Source organism: Lygodium microphyllum, chromosome 23 (genome assembly GCF_053477565.2).
Source record: "Lygodium microphyllum isolate KBCC chromosome 23, Lygodium_microphyllum_v1.1.10, whole genome shotgun sequence".
Classification (NCBI taxonomy): domain Eukaryota; kingdom Viridiplantae; phylum Streptophyta; class Polypodiopsida; order Schizaeales; family Lygodiaceae; genus Lygodium; species Lygodium microphyllum.
This window is the reverse complement of record NC_141157.1, coordinates 49,707,300-49,723,491: the sequence shown is the minus strand read 5'-3', so window position 1 is coordinate 49,723,491 and position 16,192 is coordinate 49,707,300. Positions and strand designations below refer to the sequence as shown.

Below are 16,192 nucleotides of genomic sequence, written 5' to 3'. Positions count from 1 at the left end.
TTACAAGAATGTTATCATAAACCTTAAACTGAGAAGTTAGGAACCCCAAAATCTAGATACCCTAGTTAAATTCCAAGAGGAAGAGCTCACTGCATGAAATTCAAAGGTCGATTGCTACGAGATTAATCAACACTTGAAAGTTGCATGAGTGTTTGAAGTCATAATTTCTTGAAGATATCAATCTTGTTTGTGATTTTTCAGATTAGATCTTGATTGAATTAAGTATTGGAACATATATAAATTGAGGAGCCCTATACCTCCCCCAAGGATAGGTATTGAATCCCCATACCAAGTGGGGATGTTTTTACCGCCGTGGAAGCATACACCAACTCCGATGGCGAAAGGTCTCCCAGTAGGGATTGTATTAAGTAGAAGGTGGTTAGGGTGCCGGGGGGGGTCTAGCTAGTAAATCCTTTACGTACCTAGGAACTACTTGGTTCCTTGTATGGCCCGAGTTCTACTTGGGAAACCTAAAAACGCTAGCTATAGGTGGATTTGATATTGGTAACGTGCAAATGCGCCGGATGAGGCAACACGTGAAATTGTTGTTTTTCTCATGTATGGGTAGAAAAACTCACATTATGGAATATAATCAATGAATTTGTTTTAGTCTGTTTGTATGTCCGTGAGTAAATTACGCAAACGAATAGCTGTGCATAAAGGGATTTTTAAATAATGAAGCTGTTTTTATATGTTTCACGTAATGTGGTAGGTAATTAGATAACTATGAAACTTCATTAAGGGAAGTGAGTGAATAGATCCCCGACAAATCCAGTCTTATGGTAGGGTGGTCTCGGTTAGCTGAGAGGTTTCCCCAAAAACAAACGCTAGGAAGAAACTCTAGGAAGGGCCGATTCACTGACTTACCTAGGGTTTGGTCTTAGAATCGAACTGTAAATTATCTTAGGGGAAATGTACAATGGCTGTGTTAGAGCATTGCTAGGGGTTTCATAAATCTTTAGTTTGCTATTGGAAAAAAGTGTTGTACTCCATGAATCAAGGGTAATAGCAGTTGCTCCTTCCGGACAAGAAGCCTCTCGAAGGACACCTTCGAATGTGAGTTATTTTTTTGGTGATAGGTGGCTATGAGGTCAATTAGGAACCTTTAGGTCAGTTCTCCGTGGGTAACGATAAGATGCTTCCCCTATGGGGTAGACCTAGGGTTAGCTGGTTGGACAAAATCCGATCAGTTTGGTTAGAGTATGGATGGTGACACCTGGAAGGTAAACTTTAGGCGACAACTAAAACGTTACTTGTCACGTAATCAAGTCAGGTACGTTACAATGCATGGAAGATATTGTTTGTATTTCTGACATTCTTTGCTGCAAAATTTATAAGCTGCTTTAAGTTTGATGAGAGAGAGAGAGAGAGAGAGAGAGAGAGAGAGAGAGAGAGAGAGAGAGAGAGAGAGAGAGAGAGAGAGAGAGAGAGAGAGAGAGAGAGAGAGAGAGAGAGAGAGAGAGAGAGAGAGAGAGAGAGAGAGAGAGAGAGAGAGAGAGAGAGAGAGAGAGAGAGAGAGAGAGCCATTTCTAAATATTACGCAAAACAAGCATGTGCTTTCTTATGGTCATGTATAAGTGAGATTGTATGTATGTCTAGTACTCTCTACTTGAGATTTTATAGATTTTTGAGAGAGGGAGGGAGGGAGCCATTTCTAAATATTACGTGATGTAAGCATGTGCTTTCTTATGGTCATGTATAGGTGAGATTATATGTATGTCTAGTATTCTCTACTTGAGATTATATATATATATATATATATATATATATATATATATATATATATATATATATATATATATAGAGAGAGAGAGAGAGAGAGAGAGAGAGAGAGAGAATAATAAGATGAGAGAGAATAGTGTAAAAAAAGGCAGAGGGAGAGAGAGAGAGAGAAATAAGATTTATAGAGAGAATTAGGGGGGAGAGAGAGACAGAGACAAAGAAAAATAACTAGACATAGGGAATTCGAGGGGAAAGGGAGGGGGGCATAGGGAGAGGGAGAAATGAAACGACTTGGAAATGGAGAGGGGAAAGAGGGGAGAGTAAGAGGAGAAATGGATTATTGAGCTGCACGGCAACTTTGCTCGCCTCTTCAAAGCACGCATGGAACGCTAGTATGATGAATGGGAAGATTTAGAGATTGATTACCAAACATGCCAACAACGCATGCACTTCTCACCCTTTCAAATTTTCTCCAACATAACACATTTAACATATGAACCGTCTCTTTTTAGAACATATATAAGCTAGGGTAAAGGGGCCAGCACATCCCTCCGCCCCCCCCAAGAGCAAAACACATCCCACCTCAATTTAGTAATAGTTTTACATAAAATATGGAATTTTAAAGGCCACTTAAAGTAACAATAGAAATTAGAACATATGTAAGCTAGGATAAAGGGGCCAATAAGGTGACTCCCTCCCAAAAGCAAAATGCATCCCGCCTCAATTTAGCAATAGTTTTGCACAAAATATAGAATTTTAAAGGCCACTTAAAGTAACAATAGAAATTAGAATGTATAACATATAAGCTAAATTTGAGTTGAACAATTGAGCCAAGTAAGTTTTCTTATATTGGATTGTGTAAAACTTTAAATAATGCATCCTTTGGTGTCACTCATTGTCCCCTCATTGTCACTATTGTATGAACACTTAATTTATAATTGCATCTACATGATAAAGACTTACACTTAATTTATAATTGCATTTTCATGATAAAGACTTTTATTTGACTCACATGATGTATATAGTTCAACTATTCACTTGAAAAAGAAAAAGATATAATGGGGGACCTTTGACACTCTATTGGCCCCTTTACCCTATGAATTCAAACTTTACAGCCGGTGTCCACCAAACGCATGTGCCAAAGAGGCCCGGTGGCATCGTGTGAAGCACCCTTATGAGGTGAATGAGACTTCCATGGAGATCACAAAATGCAGAAAAAAGCTCATTTATTTTTTTAAATGAATTTTTAAGTTTGGAAGGAATATGGGGATAGGACAGAGGCTTCCATAGAGATCACAAAATGCAGAGAAGCCAATTTCTTTTCTGAAAATTTTAATCAAGAAATTAAAAGGGATATTGGGTCAGCTCCAAGTTCCAATGTCCCATCCCATGTGGTGAATGTCTATGATTCTTTTTAACTTGCATCAGCACCGAGCAGTGTTGAGGTGCATCGGGTACTGAGTCCTGACGCTATGAGGTGGGCCACGATCCATCTCTGTTTCTCCCGGGCCCCCGGTCCCTGTGCTGTGGTCCAGACTCTACACGGCGCGGTATACCCCCCCCCCCCCCCCCCCCCCCCCCCCCCACCTTCTCCCTCCGTCTGTGTCCACTGTCTAGAGTGTATGAAGACGCTTCTTGTTGCCTGATTCATTCATATCCAAACCCAAAATAGGGTTCCGTGGTCTTCTAGTGTCAAACAGATTTCCTTACGGGGTTCTCAATCGATGTAGTCATTCGATACGATGGCACTGGCTGCTGCAGAAGAGAGCATCAGATTTGACAGGCTCTGGTTGCATTGAAGAACAGACCATCATCAGTCTTCGGGGGGTATGGTGGCTCCGCACATTTGAGAAGAAGAGCAAGACAGCGAGACAGTACCAGAAAGAGCGGTAAGAGAGCATCCGTGTCTGCTGCCGGGAGCAGCAACAGGAGCATCCACATCTGCCAGGAGCAGCAGCAGGCCAAGGAATTGTGGGGAATGGTGCCTTTGGGAGATGCAGGACACTACAGCCTTGAATCCTCCACCGTTGGATGCCTGGGACCCCCCTCCTCCGTCCTCACCGCCGTCCTCTGCCACCACCTCGCGGTGGGCGCGCATCCCTTTCGACATCCTCCACGACTGGGAGAGTCGCCCCAATGCCAAGAGGCCACGCCTCTCTGTGCCGCAGACAAGTATCAGCGATATCCCCGAGCCCATCCTGGCCGTGATCTTCAGCCTTATCTTGGACCCTCGCACCCGCAACTCTATGGCCTTGGTTTGCTCAGATTGGTACAGCTTGGAGAGAGCCACGCGCTTCAACCTCACTTTGAGAGGCAATATCAATGATCTCTACCTTATTCCAAGATCTTTTCAAGCTGTCGAATGCCTAGATATCTCACGCTGCTCCCCCTGGGGCCATTCCCTCTTCCAATCGAATCCAGAGAGAGCCCTCTTAATAGGGCACCTCTTGAAACTAGCATTCCCCCGTGTTAAGAACATGACTGTGTATGCTCGTGATGCTCGAGATATAGAAATGGTGGCTTGCATCTGGCCTGAACTGCATTCTCTGAAGCTTGTCAGATGGCATCAGAGGCCGACCTTACCAGAAGAAGCAAGTGGTTTAGGCATGGAGTTCAACTATCTTATGCAGGCATGCAAGTCTCTCAAGGATCTTGACGTGTCACAGTTCTACTGCTGGACAGAGGACATACCTCCAGCGTTGGCAGTAGAACCTTCTGTATCCGAAAATCTCCGAAGTCTCAACTTACTGAAAGGATCAGTTGAGGGTTTTAAGGCGTCTGAATTGGAAATGATAGTTAACTCCTGTAAGAATTTGGAGGACTTGAGAATAGTTTTGGTATTTGACCCCCGCTTTTTGGATTGTGTTGGTGATCCTGTGATCTTGCAGCTAGGCAATACTTGCAAGAAGCTTAAAGTGTTGCATCTCATTGACAGCGCAGCTGTTGATGATGTCAGGGGTGAACTGGAGGAAGGTTTTACTGAACAAGACGTGCAAATCACCAGTCAAGGACTCATGCGCATCTTTCAAGCTCTTCCATTGCTAGAGGAGCTTGAGTTTGTGCTTTCTCAAAATATGAAGGATGCAGGGCCAGCGTTAGAAGTGCTGGCTTCTCACTGCAAGAGGTTAAGATCTCTGCGGCTCGGCCATTTTCATGGTTTGTGCAGGGGACCACAGCCTGATGGGATTGCATTATGTAGAGGGCTTAATCAGTTGATGATAAAAAACTGTGCTGATCTTAATGACATGGGCATGGTTGGAATCGCATCTGGATGCTCTGGCCTGTGCAAGCTGGGTCTGCAATCTTGCAAGGAGGTTTCTATGTTTGGGTTACTCACTGTAACAACCAAGCTTAGTGAAACTCTGACAGATGTTCGCATATCCTGCTGCTTGCAAATTACCGCAGCTGATGTGCTTTGGGCATTACAACCTATTCAGGGAACGATTGAACATTTGCATCTTGACTGCTCAATAGATAACAATCTCACAGATAGAGAGATGGAAGAACGTTATGGGAGGAATGCTGGCAGCATCACAAGCATATTGCCAAGGGTCACAAATAATGGCTGCTCAATATGTTCCCTTGAATCCAATAAAGTAGATGGTGACCATGGTTGTAAGGGTGGTGTTTTAGATGGTATAGACCTCAATCGCTCTGTTTTTGATACAGAAGCTAACACCACTGAGCATGCAGTCTCAGGGAATCTAGAAGTGTACACAGGACATGCAGCTTCGGTAAATCTGAAAGGAATTTCAGAGGATCTCCTCACAACAAGCAGCAGCCTTCACTCCAGTTGTGTGTGTAGAAAAATTATTCCAGATGATGGACTTGTGGTAGCTGGTCACTATGGGAAGACTAGCAGTGGGTGTGGGGGACTACTCTTCCCCAAGCTTTCGCTTGCTTTTCGAGAGAAAGCATGGCTTAAGTTGAAGTCACTCTCCTTATGGATCCCTCTTAGTGAGTTATTGTCACCTTTACCAGCCATGGGCCTGAAGTTTTGCCCATCACTGCATGAGATCAGACTGAAGGTGGAAGGGGATTCAAGATTGTGTCCCAGGCCCAAAACCCGTGTGTGTGGTATTTCAACACTTTCATCTTACCCTATGTTATCGAAGCTCACATTAGATTGTAGTGACATAGTAGGATATGCCCTCAGTGCTCCAGCAGGTCATATGGAGCTTAGTTTGTGGGAGAGATGGTATCTTCAAGGAATTGATCATTTGAAGCTTTGGCAGCTTGATTACTGGCCTCCTCAAGACAGAGATGCCAACAGGAGAGGACTTTCACTGCCTGCAGCTGGACTCATATCCCAGTGCACAATGTTGAGAAAGCTTACCCTCCATGGAACAATAAATGAGCATTTGCTGAGGCTGTTTCTTAACAGCCCAAACCTCAGAGATGTGCAGTTGCGGATAGATTATTATCCTGCTCCAGAAGTTGACTCAAACACTGAAATGCGACCTGAGGCCTGTAAAAGGTTTGAAGTAGCTCTAGCTGAGCGAGGTTTTCCAGACTGATATGCACTCCTGCTATTATGCCTGAGTGCATGGGGTTTTAGCTTTGGAGTAGCATTTTGATCAAATATCGGCAGGCTAGTCAGGCTTGCCAGCTTTGTGCTACCTCCTCCCCTTATAATCATTTGGAGTCTCGTGCCTCAGCACATCCTTATCCCCTAACAGCTTGTCACAGTTGAAGAATAAACAGGGTTTTTCCACCCAAGCGATAAAGCAGTATCTTATAAGAGCTTTCTTTGTTAAGTAGCTTTTCATAGATGAAGAAGTCTGTGCATGGGAGAATACAGTGGGAGTTTTCACCCTAGAGGGGAAGCAGGATATTATAACAGTAGTTTCCAAATAGAGCGTGTTTTGTGTTCAAGGACTTCCTGTTTGGACTAGCTATACGTGTCTCACACACCTATTTTTTAGTTTTGGAAATATTCTAAATTGCTGATGAAAAGGACTTGTCTTAAGAATGTTTCAGAGAAAGATCTTGTAGGGGTGAAGCTTAGAAAGGTGGTTGTCTGTGGGAATGAAAATTTTCATTCGATTTTCAACTTTTAGTCGTTTTGGAAAGTGCTTTAGGACATCTACTGCTGAGCCTCCCGAGTCAGGATAGCTTCCTATATTATCTTTCTGACAGGTCTAATTGTTTGTTCAGTAGGCTTCATCTACTTCTAGAGTCCCTTCTCTACTGAAGTGCACATGCATTGTATAGACTTAGGTATCAAGTATCCAAATGTTTTAGCACTAGGTGCCACTAAGAGTCAGTCATCTGTTGCATCTATATGGCAGAAGACATTGCCAGTCATTGCATTGCGTGAAGTCTGTTGCTACTCTCAGTATGACAGATGACATGTCAAATTAGTGTGGTCATGCCGGTTACCTGTACTTATCTGTGCATTATAGGCCTACATTTACCACTACACTTTTCTGTTATTGGAAGTGCGATCTTTACTTGGGGTATTGCAAAGCTTTTTTCACATAGTTGTAACATTGTTGGCTGCATTCCTTCTCTCAACCATTGTCTGTAAGGTAAAACTAGGGCTGTTCTGGAGGTCATAAGAATTGTCACTTTGTGTCCATGGCAATATAAATAGTTTGGAGGATAAATTATGTTGGGCAAGGTTAGACAGGATCTCTGCCTCTAATGTTCGTCATCGCTAATGTATACTTTACTTTAAAAGTAAGTGTAGGTCGTTAAAAATCACCTTAAGTATTTTGGGCAAGGTTAGACAGCAGGTTCTATGCATCAAGCATTATTGCCTGCTTTGTAAGTCCGTGTAGGCCTTTACAAAGCAGCTGTCACACTGAGATAAGGCATAAAGGTGATCATGCCTCCTGGAGATGTTCACCTATTTACTGAGCTTGCAGCACATGAAACATCTATATTTTTGGAGTCCATCTTTTGGTTCAAAATTGACAAAAAATGTTCACTCGTTGAATAATGCTGGCATGACGATTTTGTAAATTTAGTACATACATGCGCTATTTGGAAAGACAAGCAAATAAGGGCCACCACCAAGCTTCTCATGAACAGTTTGGCTATCCTTATTCTTCTGATTGCAAGCGAGATGTTAACTTGTGGAATAATGCTGGCATGAGAATTTTGCAAATTGAGTACATCATACATGGGCTATTTGGAAAGACAAGCAAATACGGCTGCTACCAAGCTTCTCATGAACAGTTCGGGTATTGCTAATCCTTACTCTTTTGATTGCAAGTGGAATGGTTTACTAAGCTAGAGTATGTTGACAAACTAGAAGTCCGCAAGGTTGAGAGTTGGTTATCCTTGCATGGGTTGCAGATTTTGAAGTAATTGTAAGTGTGCAATCTTGTACAAGTTTTGCTTGGGTTTCAATCATGTATGGCATCCAAAGTCTTGTGATAGTCATTGGTCAAGCAAATCATTTTCCAAATGGGTTGTAGAGAATAACTTATATCAAAAAATGATTTGGACTTCTTCAAGAAGACAATTGTACACTAGGTGGTGGCAAACAATGACTGAATGCCTTTTAACACCTCTTAGCATTACGTGAATGGAAGAGCACATGAGGAGATGAGCAGAGGTAGCCTTGCTGTATCAGCCCGTCACCATTCGCAATTGGTATGTCTTACTTTTGATTTTGTAAAAATTGGTGGGGTAATGTCACCATGTAAGGGTTCACATTAGAGGTGATGAATGCTACTTGGATGTAGGTTTTGCAAATGATCTAACCCTTCATGCTATAGGTGGTGAATCTATGTGGGTGTAGCTTTTGTAGTTAATCTATTATTTGGAGTCAAGTGAGGTAACCTTATAAGATAGCAACAAAAGTTTAGTAGTTCACCAGATTTAGAAAGCTTTTCTAAGGCTAGTGTTATCTAGAACAATAGGATTTTTGGAAAATTTAGTTTGATAGAAGCTTCACTTTTAAGGCATTTCCATGTTTTGGCTTGCACTTCAAAGTATTGGTAGTTATTAGACTCCCTTTTCATTAGAAAACAAACAAGAAAATTCAAAAATATGAAAGTCTTTGATTGCTTTACTTTTTTATGTTTTTCAATTTTGAACAATTGGAATTAAAATTTGATTGGTTTGCTCTCTTACACTTGCATTTCCTCATTAAGAAGTGCGTGTCTCCACCGGTCAATAGATCAAATCCTCCCAGTAGCTTGGACGCTAAGGCATCTGCCCATTCTTCGGGATGGTGTTGGGTGACATCCCAAATAATAAAAATTGCCATACAACAACACATTAACAAAAAAAGAAGTGCATTTCAAGAAACACTTGGCTACTTGGTGACCACTTGCATAAAGTTGCTGTGAAGGAATGTTTTTCTCCCTCTTCTCTCCCTCTCTTCCATTTTTTCTTTAAGTCTTTCTCTATCTTTCCCTCTCTCTCTTATTCTTCCTTTGTCCTCTCTATTTTCTTCTTCTCACACACACACACACACACACACACATTTTTCTCTAATATGAGAGAGAGAGAGAGAGAGAGAGAGAGAGAGAGGTAAAAGGAGAGAAAAGATATGAGACAAAGAGAATAATGATATTATTATTATAAGAGGGAGATTTGTGCTTTTGCATGGTCTCTTTTATCGATTGTGTTTGTTACACACACACACACACACACACACACACACACACACACACACACACACACACACACACACACACATACACACACAGAAATCTTGCCTCTCTTGGGGACCATTGTGTAGTAGAAGTAGCGGATCAATGTCGTGTTCTTTCTATGAGTGCTTGAGGTCACACTTTCCCCCATGTCACCTTCTTCTTCTCCTTCTCTATGTTAGTTGCCATTATGTTTGAATAGTTTACTCCATCTCCTATAGCCTATGTCTACCAATATCCGTTCGGCATCTTCATCGCATAATATATAGCCCCTCCATCTCTTCTCTCCCTAGCTTCTTTGCCTCTATCTTCTTGCTACCATAGTTCTTGTTCCTTGCTTATAGCCTGTTCTTTCCCTCTTGCACTAGTATTATTGGCTCTTTGTCAATAGCAATAATTGCTATTGGAGAGAGAGAGAGAGAGAGAGAGAGAGGAAAAAGGAAGGAAGAAAGAAAGATATATTGTTCGTCTTTTGAGGCCACAATTGGCTTATGAGACAACACATGTACATAGTTGATTGTCACTCAACATCAAAATGTGACATCCTAAAAGATTAGTGATATACTGTAAAATGAAGCTAAGGTCATGTACAAGACAAAATAATGCTTATATAGGGATACAATAGGAGGATGAGGTAGTATGATATTTGTATATCTAGTTCCACCTAGTCACAGGACTGGTAATAAGTAGAGTATGTCATACATCTTGAATGAAATGGAATGAGGGTAGCATCTAGATTGGGTCCTCAACTTTGTTAGTTGCTATTTATGTCATTGGCGGATCTCCCTCATCTCTCTAATGTAGCTTATGTGTCTAGTATCCTTGTATCCATGGGCAGCATGTTACTGTGATTCAACTCTTTGGACTATCACCCCTCTCTGAATAGGTATTGTAGGTGTAGTCATTGTTTGAAAGAAATTAGTAAGCTATGATGGCTGACACTCCCCTCTTTGTGTAGTGCTAGCCTATAGTAGTGATGTGCGTAGCCTCTAAATCTCAACTAGGAACTAGCCCAAGTAGCATTGGTGTGGGGACCCCATGACTAGTTTGAGGGAGGTGTCTCCTACAAATAGCGTGGAGTATCTAGCTTGGACTATGCTATAGGCTATGCATCTATAGATGTAATGCTCCTCACTCTCCACCTCGTCTTGGCACAATTTTCAATTTTTCTTACCTCTGGGTATGTGGATAGCCCTCCTAGCCTTGATCTCAAGCTAGTGAGAGGATACCCTGAGCTGGCTAATGCCTACCCACCTCTCATGTGGCATGTATACTAGGTACCCAGGTCTTTGAATGAAGCCATTCATCAATGAAGTGGTCTCTATAGTACAACATTTTCAGGGGAAGGGGCAATCTGGGTGAAATCCATGTATGCTATATGTACAATTGCTAAATTGCCACATGATCAAGTTCCTCTCTGGGTGGGAGAGGTGTATGAAGGGGAAGTCAAGGTCGTATTGAAAGGGGATGAGGGGATGATCCATGTCAATCCCATATCTTGTAAGTCACTACTCGACCTACGCATACCATGAAGTCTCCTTCCTTGCCTAGGCGAATCGCCTAGAGGCCACAAAGGCTCTTCTAGGTAGTCTATCTAGGTACATGTCATGTACTCTATGTATGTAGCTAATGGTATGAAAAAGGGCCTCCATCATCATGGGAGTGTAACAAACTTGGCTCTAATAATCTCATGTGGTACCGATGGTTTTCTATAGATTGTCCCTAAGAGCATGATTATGTGTGGTCTCTCAATTTATGTCCATAGGTATGTAGCCAAGCTAGGGGTCCAAATAGGTGCAACATACATCATGGTTGGTGTGGCCAGTGTCTCAAATAGGCATCCCCCTTTGCAAGGCTCTTGGAAGTGTGTGTGGTAGCATTGTCTCTCCATCATGTCTAATGATATGTACCCTCTTGTGAGTCACTCTCTAGTTGCCTGTGCCATGGTGAATCTCCTAGCAGATGTAGTGAAAGTGATTCCTAAGTAATCATATGAGTCACAACCTCCACCTCTCCATCTCCTAGGGTGAAGAGATTGATCTCTCCTCCTCATTAGGGTTAATGTGTGGAAGATCAGAATCTTGGATTTTCTATGATTAACTGTCAATTCACGCTATGTACAAAAGTCATGAAGGGCATGGAGATGTTGTTATGGACCCTCCTATTATTCAGAGACCAGAATAATATCGTCAACATAAAGCATAGTAGAGAGCAATATACTTGCTATAATTTATGCCATGATGTGGCTACATCTTTGCTCATGAATAAATGGTATAGATCATAATACTATGCCTCCTAATATGCCTCTCATTTACGATGCATCAAGATCTTGATCTACATGTAGGTCTCTCTCTATTTGTGATAGATGCTCATTCTCTCTAAATCCATAGGTGTCTGTATAGCTCCATGCACTCCTCATTATACCACATGTTTTGGGATGACGATCCAAGGTTGAGTAGGTTTGCTAGTGTGTGTGGACTTTGGACGATCCAAGGTTGAGTAGATTTACTAGTGTGTGTGGACTTTGGAAAGCTTTGGAGAGCAGCTGAGTGGAGGATGGAGGTGATTGTCCCTAGGGGGGCAATATGCTCAAGTTGTGTGAGCCCATCATATATGTGACAGTTGTATATGTTAGCTAGCTCATGTCTGAAATAGAAAGTGGTGGGCAGGGTATAGGTTGTGGTTGGACTCTATGAGTGTGGGGAGGAGGATAGGGTAAGGGATAAATAGGTATGATCTACTTTGATCAAGCAGTAGGGGGGTGAAGGATCTAACTAGTTCCATCATCTTGTTGGAACCTAGTGCATAGCCTACTGTGTTGGAGTTGGTGGGTTGGAAGCAAGTACATCTTTCTTCCTCATAAAGGCCATCCTCTCCAATTCATCCCAAAACCTCAATACGAATGTGCACTTTTGAGGGTCCTTCTAAACTCTCTAGGCCTTACCATCCTTTTTAGGCTCATGATCTCTCTCTCTCTCTCTCTCTCTCTCTCTCTCTCTCTCTCTCTCTCTCTCTCTCTCTCTCTCTCTCTCTCTCTCTCTCTCTCTCTCTCTCTCTCTCTCTCCAAAGAAAGTAAGGAAATTAGTGCATCACTAAGGATTTGCTTACATATATACATTTAGATGCAAGGAGCCTTGAACATTGGTTCACTTTAATTCTAAATTCCGTACCCTTTTGGATGTTGGAAACTCTCAATTAATGGCTTCTTCCAATGCTATAATTATGACTTTCTTTTACTCCTTAAAAAGATGCTTGCAAACTAGTATTTTTAAATCACATTTTGCCTACATGTTGCTAAATGTTATGTTAAATACACATGTTGCATTATAATACAAATGCTATTGGCTAATTTGGATTACTATGTTCCACCTTGTAACTTTTGAGGCATGGCCTTGTGATTTTTATCACCTTGTTAGGTTAATTGATTGGCAAAAAGTTGAGTAGGCATTATGTTATGTCTAGATAGATCACAATAATGGAATCCTCTTATTTAGCCTTTTTAAATCAAAGTCTAAATTGTAGAATCAACCATGTTTTTCATGTACAATTGATTATTTGTAACTATTTGATTGAAATCCTTCACAAATCAAACGAGTCCAATGCTTGATTGCTTTGAAAAGAGGCACTATGGAAAGCTATTTAGTAATCTATGACAAGAAATTACTTCTATTAGGTAAATTTACACTTTTGATGGCTTGCAAAGCAACATTTGTGTTAGCAATGGTGGTGAAGCAATACTTTTTTCATGTCCATAGCCATGTGTAAAAAACACATTTAGAAACTTTCAAATGTGATGTTCATTACCACTATTTGGGTGGCATTGATGAAAGCACCTTCTTTAGCAACCCTGAAATTGAACATGTATAGATCACAACAACTTATAAGATTGTGATCTAGAAATCAATATGGAGCATATCATGCAATACACACGCTTATAGGTCATGATAAAAAAATCCAAAGGATCTCATTCAAGACTTGAACGAAGATCATGCCATGTGGTGCCACTATTTTGAATTGAAGAACAACTTTAACTTGATTACCATGCTTAGAAAACTAGGAAGGAAATAAGATTAATATGCCCATATGGAAGCCAATCATTGATAAATTTCAGTAAAATAAGTGTGCTAGAGGCCCATCCAACAAAAAAGGCAGAACAAATCTACTCACTCAAGTTCAAAAGTCTTACAAAAGCTCTTATCGAATACTTAGTCAGCTAGGGTTGCATATTTATAGTGGTCCTCTAGTAATTGAATGAGCAAGCAATGTGGTATAGTTATCTCAAATTGAAAAATAGCCTTACATTGACTACCACATTTGCCAAACCACGGAGGAACTATACTTAATATGCTCATTTGGAAGTCAACTAAAGGTTCGTGTTGGGAAAGATGAGCCCATCTAATCGACAAAGTAAAATGAATGTAAGCCCCTAGGTTTAAAAGACTTATAGAAAGTCTTGCAAAATACTCAAGTCATTGGTTGACTTGGATGTTTAATGCTCATTCATATCCTCAAATTGAAATTCATCAAATTGGTCAATTAATTTGCATGCTTGTAATTATCACCCATTCTCGATTGGCTAATGAGCTACATGCTTGTTGAGTCATTCATACCCTTGAAAATAAAATTTGCACAACATCCTGTACAATTAGTGGGAACTTTTTGTATGGAAAGATGTACCAAAAAGGTAAAGTGTCTCACACTCCTTCAATTATTATATACTTCATTTGACATCTCTTTGGACCCAACTCATGTCATCCTACTCAAAGAGGTATCCTTGTTGCAAGGTGCAAGACATATGGGGAGAAGTCAAGCAACAAGACAATGATAAAGATATACACTCTGTGCCAAACCAAATAAAATGTACATGGTGAATGAGTGTTTCATAGCATTCAAAGAACCTAAATGAGCCTCAAGAGATATCCTTGAAGGTATTTTGAGGGGCCATCCAAAGTAAAAGAACTAGAACTTTTAGAACCCAAGGAACCTCAAGAGATATCCTTGAAGGTATTTTGAGGGGCCATGCAAAGTAAAACTAGAACTTTTAGAACCTAGGGAGCCTCAAGAGATATCATCAAAGATATTTTGAGGGGCCATCCAAAGTAAAAGAACTAGAACTTTTAGAACCTAGGGAACCTCAACAACTAATCTTGAGTTACCCATCAAAGGGGTAGGCAATTTAATCTCATTGTTCAAGGACTTTAAATACTCTTTTCCCCAAATCTACAAGGGCATGAAGACATTAAGCTACAAAAATTAGGTCAACATCAATGACTGATAAGTGACAAAATTCTTTGGCTCTCATACAATCCCAATAGAAAAGGAAATCAAGTTCAAATTAAAAAACCAAAACTTGAGAAGTTTTGGTAGGATAATTGGCTTGAAAAGTCTCATAAAGGAGCCTAAGGCTCATACCACTTTTCACCTTTTAATGCCATTTTTGATCATCATATTGTCTCCAATATTCATTGACAACCAATTCATCGACTTTCATTGCCATTTTTATTGTCCTACATTCATCCTCATCATCTTGCAAAACTAGCAAGAGTTGATGATGTTGTTTGTAGCCTACCAAATTTCTTGTTACTCTTGTTGTAATTGTAGATTTTGATGTAGCCTGCTTGCTCCAATTATGCATTATGGTTTTTGAACATTTCATGCTATTGTTGCAACATGAAATGGTGTATCTAGAACTTGTTCTACATTGAATTGTAGATGTTGCCAACATTATTTGTTGTTTATGAGCTACATGCTACTAGTCTTAACTAAAATGCGATTGCCTTGTCTAGAGTGGTGATTGGTTGATTGCTTCTAAGCACCCTTTATCACACATAATTAAGTGATAGATGCCTTACTAGGCTTTCACCACTAGATGAGCCTTTGCTTCTACTCCTACTACATGGCAATTGGCTCCTCTGCTCCTTGAGCATCCATTGTATTCATGACCTCTCTTATCCATTCAATGGATCATTTCATTTTGTTGCATTCTTTGAGCATAAATTTGTTCATACATCTACCTATGCTTTGTTAGCCTTCATATTCTCCCATGGTATTAAAGCTGGATACTCTCTACATGAGCTATTGTGTGCATTAAGGCTATCCAGGGCACATGTTAACATTTGATATTTGAACTCGCTTCTCCATAGTTTTCACCATTGTTAAAATACATGAATATGATGGTGTGTTGTTCTAGACACTTGGCTTAGGAACCCATAAACAAAGTGTTATCCAAGCTATATAAGTATGCATTTGGTCCAAAGGAACCAAGTAATGCATTATCACTTTCTTACACAGTCAAGTTTGGGTTTATGAGCTCAAGATAATTGTACCTTAGAGCCTAATTTTCTTGAGTTATATTTATAAGTGCATCATGTTCATGCTTTCCATTTTCTATCCATCATAGCTTAGCATTACTCCTATTATTGTGACTTTCAACATGGTATCACAGCCATAGCCATGATAAATTAGATTTCTTTGGTAGGATTAAATCTTAAATCTTATAACTTGTTTCAATTCCATCTTCTACTTTGGCTAGTTTATTGGTGGATAGTAGGAGTTGAATGCACCTTAGGCATGATCACAATATCCACACTATTAAACTTCTTAACATCCTCCACTAGTTCAATTTACCCTTCAAGTATCTTAAGTAGTTAATGTTGATAGCCACTATTTTGGCAAGATTAAGTTGCTACCTACAATACATGTTTCATTGCTTTATGAAGGAAGGAGAATTTGAAGGCCTAGTAGAGATTGGATGTGTTATACTAATCTAGGGTGTGAAGAGGCCAGTAAAGTGTCATCCATATATGCCCCATTATATCTTTCTCCCTTAAGTAAGATACATAATTTTTTAATAGTAAGAC

General features: G+C 40.4%; 1 protein-coding gene across 1 annotated transcript; it reads left to right on the top strand.

Moving 5' to 3' along the window:
• The first annotated feature begins 3,302 nt into the window (after positions 1-3,302).
• Positions 3,303-6,463, top strand: MAX2 (RNI-like superfamily protein). Its single transcript, XM_087664304.1, has one exon. It carries the CDS (start codon positions 3,717-3,719, stop codon positions 6,237-6,239), a length of 2,523 nt encoding a protein of 840 aa, XP_087520430.1. The 5' UTR covers positions 3,303-3,716; the 3' UTR covers positions 6,240-6,463.
• The last annotated feature ends 9,729 nt before the right edge of the window (positions 6,464-16,192 follow it).